This window comes from Solanum dulcamara, chromosome 4, assembly GCF_947179165.1.
Source record: "Solanum dulcamara chromosome 4, daSolDulc1.2, whole genome shotgun sequence".
Classification (NCBI taxonomy): Eukaryota; Viridiplantae; Streptophyta; class Magnoliopsida; order Solanales; family Solanaceae; genus Solanum; species Solanum dulcamara.
The window spans coordinates 15,796,002-15,808,373 of record NC_077240.1 but is presented as its reverse complement, the minus strand read 5'-3'; the positions used below and the strand labels follow the sequence as shown (position 1 = coordinate 15,808,373).

General features: G+C 33.0%; 1 protein-coding gene across 2 annotated transcripts; it reads left to right on the top strand.

Moving 5' to 3' along the window:
- The first annotated feature begins 3,698 nt into the window (after positions 1-3,698).
- LOC129886592 (riboflavin biosynthesis protein PYRD, chloroplastic-like) lies at positions 3,699-7,251 on the top strand. 2 transcript variants are annotated; one of them, XM_055961349.1, is made up of 4 exons: positions 3,699-3,805; positions 4,824-5,398; positions 5,904-6,202; positions 6,320-7,251. In XM_055961349.1, exons 2-4 carry the CDS (start codon positions 4,973-4,975, stop codon positions 6,906-6,908), a joined length of 1,314 nt encoding a protein of 437 aa, XP_055817324.1. In that variant the 5' UTR covers positions 3,699-3,805; positions 4,824-4,972; the 3' UTR covers positions 6,909-7,251. The 2 variants fall into 2 exon arrangements, with proteins under 2 accessions (XP_055817324.1, XP_055817325.1); XM_055961350.1 differs by having other exon boundaries at positions 3,733-3,805; positions 4,633-5,398.
- Positions 7,252-12,372: the final 5,121 nt, after the last annotated feature.

Sequence of the window (12,372 nt, the reverse complement as noted above, 5' to 3'; positions counted from 1 at the left end):
TAATTAAAAGTTGAGAAAGTTTTTTTTAAAAAGTTGGTGGGAAGGACATCAACTAGAGTTGTAGACAACGTGCTTCAACAACCAAAAAAAAAAAAGAGTTGGTGGGAAGGGCATCAACGAGAGTTTGAGACAAAGTGCTCTAACACTACACCGTGCCTACAAGCCGGGTAGACCGTGCCTACGGACCGGATAAACTGGACATACAGTCTAGGTAGACTGAGCCTTCGGACAGGATAGACCGAGCCTACGAGTTAGGTAGACTGATCCTATGGATCGGGTAAACCATACCTATAGGACGGACAGAAAAAAAATTGAAGATTGAAGAAAAGTTCTCCAAGACAACAACAACGATAAGAATGGAATTGAAGATTGAAGAAAAAGGCTTTCCAATACAACAACAATGATAAGAAGAAAAAGGCACGAGTATATGACTTTGAATTATGGGAGAATGTTAGAATAATAATTCAAAGTTGGGGTAGAAATCCTAAGTTATTTAGAATTTGTTATTTGTTATTTATTTAATTCATGTCTAGTTAAGATTTGTTTGTCCTAGTTTATATAGGAATAAGTTTTCTAGTACTAGTTTAATTTGATTTCTTACTTTTATAAATAAGGATGTTGCTAGATTATTTTCAACACACAGAAATACACAGAAACATACAAAAAATTCAGAATAGAAAGATTTTGTAGTAAGATTCAAGAGTTTTTGAGTTTATAAATAAAATATTTTTCTTTAAATATGTATTACTAATTAATAAGTTATACTAAAAATGAACATAATTTAAAAGTACTAATAGTCATGCTAGAGTAAGTACAATGACTAGTGTATTATTAATTACATGACTAAATATTAAAGAAAAAATAAAACTTAAGCTAGATATTTTATTTAAGAAAGTCAGGTTGTCGTGTTGCTCAAACTCAATCCAGCGATCAAGCCACTCATGATCACATTGAACACCTCGGCTCATGATGTCTATTTCCAATATTTAGATTCGTTTGGTGAACATCAAGGTGAATTTGAGCAACTCTTATTGCCCACATGGAATGATAAATATTTGGTGACATATATGTCATCACTCTCCCAAACTAATTTCACAAATAATTTAGTTATTTTGAAAAAAAAACATAGGGGAGATGAGTGCTCTTAGGCGGGTTGATTGAGACAAGCATATTTCACCTCCTCTTTTGAATAGCAAATTAAGTCCATAAGCTACGAAATTTATCCCTAAAAGTACGATTACAAAGAAGAATGAGTCAGGAGTTTTAGCATCAGAATTTAGCTCAACTAATGCTTATAATATTGATTTGGACAATGAAATTTTTTGATGAGGAAGATAATACATTAAACATATAATTTGATAGGTGGCTAGGAATGGAGATATCCCACCTAGTCATCCAAAAAGTGGAAGCAACAAAAGCAAAAAAGAAAAAAATACGGTACAACACAGTTGGAATGATAAATTAACTAGGCAGTTTATTTTAAGACACTTATCGATGCGACTGACAAAGAAACATCATATGACAATGTCGATAGCTTCAACAAGATTCATAAATTCAAAAGAAATGATGAATTATTAAGTATTGTTGGATAGATTTGAAGAAGAAAACAAGTGAAAAATACTTCATGTTGTTTTAGATAGACAATCTATCTATTTTAATTCGTACATTTTGTAAAAGAAAGTTCTCATATTGATAACTCAACTTTCTTTTTGGCTTTTATATTCAGAGGCAAAGTAAAAATTTAAATTTTATGAAATATGAATTGTAATCTTTTTAAATTAAGGAGTTATAAATTAATAATCTATAAATATTTAATGAAATCTTAAGATAAATATAAAATTATAATCAAAGCTACTAAATTTAAACCTGTAGGCTGTAGTTAATATTCTCCCTCCATCCTTGATTGTAATACTTCAGTATATAAGATTTTAGCAATGCAGTTTGTAATGCTCCAGTATGTAAGATTTTAGCTATTCTGGGAAAGATTCATCTGGACCTAAGAATCATCCATTTATTTGCCTATAATTTATTATCCAATATGAATGATAATTGGATTCATAAGTTGCGTAATTTGTAAACCCTTTATCCCCTTGGGACAAACTTTTTCTTGGTGATACTTCTAAAGTTGATTTAGTGTATCTTAGAGAATTACACAGTATCAACATGTCCTGCTTCAAATGTATTTGATGTGATGAAAATAATCTTATTATTGTGTATGTTGTGATGCACGTGTGTACTATATAACTCTTATTTTTCTTTAATGTTGTTAAATAATAGAGGTTCATTATCCTATTAAAATTGGTAAGGTAAGAACTAATTCCCCTTACTTGTATTTATTCCTATCAAAAATTTTATATTAGTAAATGGCCACATGACACTTTGTCTAGTGGTATAAATTCTCACACATACAAAAAAAAAAAATCTCACTATCTTAAACCAATACAACATATATTTCAAAAGAAAATATCGAGTGATTTGTATATCAAAACACTCAGATGATTTCATATCTAAAATTTGGGAATGTTTAGGACTATACTTCATTATAGTTAAGTTATATTCAACTTATTGAGTGTATCATAATGTATTGTTATGTATTGTTCGAGTGATTTATATATCAAAGCACTCAGATGATTTCATATCTAAAATTTGGGAATGTTTAGGACTATACTTCATGTATAGTCAGCATATACTTCATTATAGTTAAGTTATATTCAATTTTTTGAGTGTATCATAATGTATAGTAAGAGTGTAGCTCATAAATAGGTAAGCTACAACCGATGTATACTTTCTATGACTTTTGACAAACTACATTGTACATTCAGTGTATATTTCCTATAACTTTTGACTATTTTTATGTAAAAAAAATATTTGTATTTGTTGTAAATGAATTATTATATATTTGAAATTAACCCAAATTTGTCTCCAATTGAACAACCGAATTTTTAAGAGAAATTTTCAGATATGACAAATCTTTTAAGCATAATTACTCCATATGAGTATAGTTTTCCTAATTACTTATAATGACAAAATGTTGTAGCTAATTATACAAAAGTTGTTACGAATTATTTGTATATCGAAATATACAAAAATTGGTATACATATGTATTTATATATATGGAAAGCAAGATTGGGAGAGAGGAGGAGAGAAGCGAGTGAGATCGAGAGATAGAGGATAGAGACGAGCGAGAGGCCAATTGTATATGTATATCCGTCGAATTTTATATGTATACTTGTCAAAAAATTATATATATATAATTGGTATACATATGTATTTATATATATGAAAAACTAGATTGAGAGAGAGGAGGAGAGAGACAAGCGAGATCGAGAGAGGGAGGAGAGAGGCGAAATATATATGTATATCTGTCAAATTATATATGTATATTTGTCAGAAAAGTTGTATAACGGTAACTGATATACATACATATTATATATTTGGCAGCGAAATTTATCATAAAGAGTAAATATGTTTACTACAAGCCATAATTATTTTAAACTATACCCATACCACGTCATACAGTAGTAAGGTTCGCTATATCGCGTAATTTTTCCATTTTTAAGACCAAATTTGAGTCCAATCTCGTATAAAAAATTGAGCCCAAAGTTCTCATAATCCAGCCCACTTCCTTTAATTTTGATGATTTTCTAGAAGTATCTCACCCCACGCCCTTCACGCGCCCCACTCTCTCCTCTTCTTTCTCTTTCTTCTTCTTCCTCCATTCCCAAAACGCGAAGAAACCAGGTGAAGAACTCTAAATCGATTCCAAAACGACACCTTTTCGTAGTTCCTGCTGCTCGGATAAAGGTAACTCCCGTTCCCTCTAGATTTTTCTTTATTTTTGTTTTCATGAGTATTTTTTTTGTGTATGGTTCTATATTCGTTTAGATATATTCATAGTTCTTTGCAATCTTCCTGTTTGTTTGTGTTCATCGTGATTCATTATACTGTGCTACTGACCGAGTATATTTTATGTTTAGGTTAGTGTTGAGCAATAGTGTTTGGGTCCGCTGTAGAAATCAATAATTTATCTTATTTTCTTGATCTAAGATAGCTTCTATGAATCTGCATTTAGCTTTTACTTGTGATATGTTACTCCTATTTGTATGTTTTTATCTTTATTGGAACGATTATTTCCCAATCTGAATCTAGCAACTGCTCATATTTAATTAAGCATGTTGGCCTAAATTGCTTTGAAGCCTTCATCATGATCTGTTGTTGCTCTCCTCTAGCTTGATTCATGTGATTTTTCCTCGTCTTGTTGAAATACTCCTAATCATTTTGAATTCTTTATATACTGCTAGTATATTATAATTTGGGTGTGCATTTACTAAGATTATTCCCTTGTTCTCAACGGAGTGAAGAACTCATTTTTATGGTTATATAAATTGAAATTAGTTAAATGACAAGCAAGTCTTGGTGGTGTAGTCGGTTATCACGCTCAGACACTTCTTTTTACTTTTTTCTTCTTTATTAGTATTTTTGCCTATTCATGCCTCTTTTATCTTATTTATTTTTATTGCCTTGTTCATGCCTCTTTTATTTTTATTTTTTTTTAAAAGCAATCACTAACCTAGTTTAATCAAGAAAATATAAAGGGTAGCTCGGTGCACTAAGGCTCCCGCTATGCGCAGGGTCCAGGGAAGGGCCCGACCACAAGGATCTATTGTACGCAGCCTTACCTTGCATTTCTGCCAGAGGCTGTTTCCAAGCCTTAATCAAGAAAATATATATCAAAAAATTTCGGTTGATTTATGATATTTAAGGATTTCTCGTTCTTGCCTGAATCTGTGTGGCTTCTTAACTCCTCCATTCGCCGGAGCAGATTTTGCAGACAATTGCTGCCATTGGACTTACGGTCAGTTTTCTTTGTACGAGCCATTGAGTATCTAAGATTCAAAAGGGTTGTTTGTACCAATTTGAGTCCTATTAACTGAGAAGCATCACTGTCGAATTGGGGGATTTTCGGTGAAAATGTACTGCTCACCTTTAAAACAGACTCCTTATCCATCTGCTCATTTTCTTTCTCCACACACTTGTAAATATCAACCAAAAGAATTGATTTTTGCTTCAACAACATATGTTGGGTTTTGTAAAGCAAGCAAAAGGGTGTCCATTTCTCTAATTAATTTTCCAAACGGAGAAAAGGAATCAGTTTCTACTTCGAGACTAAATTATGGGTTCCGTCGTGCAACCAGAAGGGTGTCTTTTTCACTCACTAGCTTGGGAAATGGTGTAATGTCACAGGATGATGGGTTTTATATAAGAAGGTGTGTGGAGATTGCTAGGAAAGCAGTCGGGCATACCAGTCCTAATCCTATGGTTGGCTGTGTAATTATTAAGGATGGGAAGATTGTTGGTGAAGGTTTTCACCCAAAAGCTGGCCAGCCACATGCTGAGGTAAGTCGACCAGGAGGTTCATTTACTGCCTGTATCTCCATTTGGCTATTGTTTGATTTCATTCTTAAATTGATATTGCACGCTTTTGACATTCTACAACTGAGGGAACTAAACGATGTTTGGGTAGTAGTTTTTAAGTTAAATTTCTTGGTTTGGAAGCATAATTCAAATGGTTCAACTACTCATAGATTGCAAGTTAGCTCAATATTTCGGTCCTTCTCCATTTCATAGTAAATTTTCTAATAAGGAAAGAACAGAAAAGATTAGACTAGGGATTTGAGGAAACAAGTATATTTAACTTGAATATTGAGTATTAAATTAATAAATATATGTGACATGTCTTCGATTCCATGAAGTGGAAAGGGAACTTGACACTTTTGTCTGTGCTGAGTTTTCTACTAGTTGAACCTCCTTTATATTTTACTTTGGTTCAATGAGGAGCTGTAGATAGTGAGTCTGCAAAAAATGTTGTGCTAAATGCTTAAAACATGAAGTGTTAATGTAGGTTTTTGCACTCCGAGAAGCTGGTGATTTAGCAGAAAACGCAACAGCCTTTGTGAGCTTGGAGCCATGTAATCATTATGGAAGAACTCCTCCATGCACTGAGGCATTAATCAAGGCCAAAGTGAAAAAGGTGGTTGTCGGGATGGTGGATCCAAATCCTATTGTAGCTTCAACTGGTGTAAGTAGATTAAGAGATGCAGGAATTGAAGTGATCACAGGTGTTGAGGAAGAACTCTGCAGGAAGCTTAATGAAGTTTATATACATCAAATGTTGACCGGAAAGCCATTTGTCACACTCAGGTATAAATTTGATCTTCCCGCAATTGTTGCAAAGTGCAAAACCATGATTCAGGATCACATCATTCATTGTGAGTATATCAGTTTCTCGATCACCCAATAATTAATATGTAACAACAGGTATTCTCTCTCAGTTGATGGTGATCTCTCGGATCAGCTTGGTGCAGAAGTCACGGAGTCTGCTGGATACTACTCAAAATTGTTACAAGAATATGATGCAGTTGTTGTTTCTTCCTTCTTGCTGTCAACGAAGCACTCTGTTCTTTCATCTAAAGAAGCAGGAGCAAAGCAACCTCTTCAGATAGTATTAGCAAAAAGTTCAGGTTCACTACAACTCCCTGTTACAACGGCATCATCTAAAACTATAATCTTCAGTGATGAGGAGATTGTTGTGGAGCCTGAAGCAAGTCAAAGAGGGATAGAGACAGTAGTTCTGGATAGGATGAATTTAACAGCTATCCTTGAACATTGCAAGCATCAAGGACTATGCAGTGTGATGCTGGACTTGAGAGGAAACTCCGCAGAATTTGAGGAAATCCTGCAAGAAGGTTTAGAACAGAATTTGTTTCAGAAGGTAATTGTGGAAGTGCTGCCAGTTTTAGGTGCAAGTTGTAGAGAGGCTTTCAAATATATGCGGCAAAACCGAAGGCTGAAGAGTTTAACATCGAGGACCTTAAGCGAAAGTATTCTGCTGGAAGGATATTTCTAAGTATGGTGATCATACAAGGGTATCTTCCGCTTATCACTGAAAGCTGCAACAAATCTACAAGCATATCAAAGTTACATTCCTGCCTCTAAAAGAGGAAACTTGATTTCTGGACCAAATCTACTTTATTCATGTCACTTGGCACTATACTGAAAGGTCCATGGTAAGATCAAGCTTCTCTTGTCAATGTTGTAGAATTGACTCTGCTTTGTACTAGAGTCTTAGCCCATTCAAGTTTTAAGACAAACACGTAATGTTGCTTTCCATTGTTGCATTTCAATTGACAATAAAGATGTCTGTGCATTTTGATCTTCGCTTTCGTTTGATCATGTGGTGAACTTGTTAATTGCTAATCCAGTACTTTAACTAAGGTGTCACAAAAAGCCCCATGTTCAATGAGTTTATCAAGTTCCAAATCAGGCATTTGAAAGAAGCAACAAAAAGTACCCTCCTCTCTAATCCCTACTGAAAAACAATGCCTTCTTACATCTCCCGACAAAGACCAAAGGGCTTTGTTTTATGATTGCTTTCGACAATTCCTTCCTTGACTCAAATATTTGGGACAGGAGCAATGTGTGTTAAATATTTTAAAATATATATTTTTGTTATATTGACATAAGAAAAATTATCACTTTTACTACTTTTTATATAATTTCTAATGTATAAACAAGCACTATTTGAAAAAGAAAAATATGGCAACAGTACTTGATAACTAATAAACTATATATAGCAGCATACATGAGTAACGATGTTTTACAAAAAAACTTGTAACTTTATCAAATTAATAAGTAGCTAATTATACGTCAACATCCACTAGATTACACGAACTCAAATTCATCAAGATTGATAGGGTTTATTTCATGATGATCTCCTTCAACATTCTTTGATATTCCATTCTTCATAACGTTATCATCCCTTTCCAATAAAGCAAGGAACTCGTCTTCTCCCTCCATTATATTCTTCTCCTGGCCATCAATGTCGTCTTCTTCTTCCAATACCGAATTCATAAATTCATCAACTTCAACCTCACTCATCATCATATTCTCATGTTTTTCCAATTTTTCCTCCTCCTTCTTAATCTTACAAATTACAAAATTCATCTGCCTTGGCTCCTTGTCCCCGTAAAGATCAGCTAGCTCCATCAGTTCATCTTGCTCGGGAAGTGGCTCCTCTATCACAAACCCTAGGAGATACTTCATCAGTTCCCTACTCGTTACCCCATTGAACGATGATGAGCCATTATATATTTGAGTGATGAAGAATATATAGTAATCAAACAAACAATAGTGGATGGATGAATAAAAGAATGTCCCTAAAACCCTAGTGAGTTGATCTATAGATGCTAATCTGCTATAATGGCTTTTTAGAGCAACTATATAAATAGTTATGTAGCATTGTAGGATCAAGACATGTGTTTATTATAGTTTAAATTAGTTAAGTTAGGTAATAATTAATCAATTTTTAAATTTTTACAGTTTTTTATTATTATTATTTATAAATTCAATTTATACAATTAGTTGGTTATTTTTAAAAATTCAAATTCATACAGTTTTTAGTTATTTAAAAAAAAATCAAATTCATACAGTTTCTAGTTATTTAAAAAAAAATCAAATTCATACAGTTTCTAGTTATACAATATAATTTGTTCTTTTTTTCATGTATTCCTTTTTTGTTAATTTGGGTGGCTGCTGGATATACTAATTTTTTCTATGTTATGTATGAGCTGATACTTTTTTTGGTGTGTTAAACACATCAATGACAACCTATTTCACATGATATTTGGTGATTCTATGAGTGGTGATGTTTGTGAGACATTGTTGTAGGATGGAAAAATTTGTTGTGCTAAATACTTTCTATACTAGACATACTTTGGAGGTATTTAAAGTTCAGCTAACAATCAGCTACAAAAATGGAAACTTACCTAGATATGTTATATTAAGAAAATATTTATCATTTATATTAATAACATTTTTTTCACTGAACACTTATAATATATTTATAATACACTTTTAATACATATTACAGAAAATAATTTATGAACCACATATAATACAAGTTTTATTAATGGATGATGCATTTATCACACACTTTAATACACTTATAACATATTGTGTCAATTTCTTAGCATGCTATATATTAAAACATTTATCATATATTTATATTGCATTTATAATACATAGTAGATTTATCATAGTATTGCTATGTATTGCTATAGATGGTAATAAGTAAAAAGTATCACTAAAATCAATAATTATTTATTAAAAAATGAGTAATTTTTTGTTACACCCAGTAAAATTACCAAAATAGCCCTAAACGAAAGAACAATTGCACAACGCATCATCCTTAACTTTTTCGGCCAATCCGAGGCTGAAATATCGATAAGGGGGGAAATCATGTGGGAAAGTTGTCTCGATTGAATTTTAGGCCAATCGGATCAAAAGATAATTTTTCGGTACAAAAGCAGTCTAACCAGAAGAGTGTGCGACAGGTCCGCATCGCAGACGTGCCCCCACCTAGTTCATTTTCTCACTTTGTTCATAAAACGCATTTGACAAGTGCGTTTTATGTGTTGCATGACTTTTGTACATAAATCACATTTGATGAATGTGATTTATGTGTAATTTTTTTGTACGTTTATCAGCTTCAGTAAGGGGCATTCCGATTTTTTTCCCACCCATTCTCTACTTAACCCATGACTGATATATGCCGTTTTAGACCTTATAAAAGTTTTTAAACCGATTCCTTTGATTTTTTACGCATTTAAGAAAAAGAAACTAGGGCTAAGGAGAGAAAAAAAGGGCTAGGGTTCAAGGATTTCAAGCCAGAATCTTGCCAGTTTGATTGTCCAATCTTAATCCCAGGTATGTAAGGCTAAATTAAAGCATGAAAATTGTTCTTCCATATGTCCCATGATTGTGATAGGTTGATTTGTGAATGATTTGAGTCCCCATGATTGTGTTTCAAGAGAATTCCCTTAAATTTATCATATTTTACATAATACTACGTAATTGATGTTTTCTACGAACTTGTTTATTGAAAAAAATGATTTTTAAACTTATTACTTCGTAAACCCTAAGAGAATTTTGACTAATATTGAATATATATGCCTAAAGATTGAGTCTAGAGCCTCGAACTTGTGAATGTATAATTGTAATTGGAATGTGAGCGTGGTGATAGTCTTGATGAAATTTGATAGTCCTCTATATTTTCATAATTAAACCAACTGAATGGTCTCAACTAAATGTTGTCACAAATGATTGTCCCAACTACTCTTAAATGATTCGGAATGATTGGAAGATTGATTGGATAAAACTAATGAACTAATAAGAGTCCATAAAAGACTTGTTGATTGGAATTGATTGTCTTATGAGCATTGAGTCTTGGAAGGAGTATCAAGCACCGAATTGGGTAAGAGTAAGAAATAACCCAAACCCAATAACTACGTAGCCAGCGTAGGGGAGGACTTAACCGTTAAAGTCGGATGTTTCCCTTTATTTTAATGTCCTGAAAAGATAGGACTTGATTGATTGATTGGATCCTTGATTGGATGATTTGTCCTTTACCCTGGCAAAGTACTGGACGGTTGTGGCAACAGTAACGGGCTTGTTGTACGCTTACTAGCTCATAAGTGATTGTTGTCGGATAAGAGAAACTCGCATATAGGTCTTGATAGTACTATGATTTGATTTGATTGAATTGTATATGATTGGTCTATGTCTAAACCTTTCTCTTGCTTTAGACTTATGACATCCTAATTGAATTCCTAATCTTTCTGATTTGAAATACCTGAACTAGTATTATTCTACCTTGATGCATGTTTCATTCTGTCATATTACATACTCATACATTCCACGTATTGACGTCCATTTGGACCTGCATAGTTTAATGATGCAAATACAAGTTTAAGAGATCATCAACAGGCACACCGTTGAGGATCTGTTCCTACTCAGCTTATTGGTGAGTCCTCGCCTATATTCGGAGGATATCACTTATGTTATTCTTGCGTTGAGTTTAGTCTTTTCATTCTGATTTGAGATAGCCATGAACATGTCATTGCCACGAATTAGATGATGGTGATAGAGACTTCATAGACTAGATAGAGATGGGTTGATTGAGTATTTTTATTACTTGAATTGTTCTTGTCAGACTATTCTCATGACATAGATTGGAGTTAGATTTTTTGTTCCTTGAGTTAGAGTGTTGATTGGAATTGCCCATCTAATTGTCTTTTTATTTTAAGTCTTCCGTTGATTGTATGAACGAACGGATGAGTGATCAGGCCAAGTTGTTCGCTTGGGAGCCAGTAATGATTTCTGACTGTCGGCCACGTCTAAAGTACCCTCCTGGAGCGTGACATTTTTCCTACAAAAATTCCTACAAATGGAATTGTAGGCCTAAAAGCTGGTGACGATTCTCCTCTTTCATCAAATGGGAGATTAGACAAATTAAGCGTGTTGAAGGATCTACACATTAAATTGTACCCTTTGAATTGAAGTAGTTTCTCCGAAAGCGTGTTGGACAAGCTAAGTGGAACTTACTATATTGAGCTTCTAAACTATACAGTGACAATATTAGAATTGGTCTAGAGACGTCTCGAAAATAGTCTCTCTACCTCTTTGAGAGGTAGTAATAAAATCTGCGTACACTCTACCCTACTCAGACTCCATTCAGTAGGATTTTACTGGGTATGTTGTTGTCTAGAGACGTTTTCTATAAAAAAAAAAAAAAAACTTCATTTGAGTATTTGCTATTTAAAATTCACCTTATAAATAAATATATGGTCATAAATTATAATATATGACTTTATTTGCACTGAGATTTTAATGCTTGCCAGTTTGTATTACTCTCTTGTGATTTAGGTATTAATAGATCTTTTTAATCCGTTGTATTACTCTCTTGTGATTTCGGTATTAATAGATCTTTTTAATCCGTTGTATTGCTCTAGCATGGTTAAACAATTCAGTACAACATGAATGTTTACAAACCATCAAACATCCTTGTTAACTATATAGGCAGTTCCAACAAAACAAATTAGCAAGTTATATTCTATTATATACACTAATAATAACAATTTTCAGCTTTGTCATTCCTAGTTCTGGTAATAAAAGCATTTTAGATATGTGAAGATTTTTAAAAAGACAAACAGTACCTCTGATTCTGATGTGATACAATGGGATAATTTTTTCCATTAAGAAGGTCTCACTGCTTGGAGAAGATTGATGTGCACTAACTATGGCTAACCTAAGTACTTACAAATTAGACGTAAAAAAACATCTGTTATTTCCGTTGGAAATAACAAACATCGAAAGACAACTTTCTCATGAAAATATTTCTTATAAAATTGACTTCAGTCATGAAAAAAAAAGGTCAATAATTTCCTTGCTTTTACTTTTAAGTTATCTATTTTTACATAAATGGAAACTAGTCTCAACTCACTTTTAAGATCAACTACATGACAACACATAAG

Excerpts from the sequence above, each read along its gene's own strand:
- LOC129886592 (XM_055961349.1), top strand. The coding sequence starts at position 4,973 with ATGTACTGCTCACCTTTAAAACAGACTCCTTATCCATCTGCTCATTTT. Across the intron at positions 5,399-5,903 it reads CTGGCCAGCCACATGCTGAG|GTTTTTGCACTCCGAGAAGC; the intron begins GTAAGTCGACCA and ends GTGTTAATGTAG. Across the intron at positions 6,203-6,319 it reads AAGCCATTTGTCACACTCAG|GTATTCTCTCTCAGTTGATG; the intron begins GTATAAATTTGA and ends ATGTAACAACAG.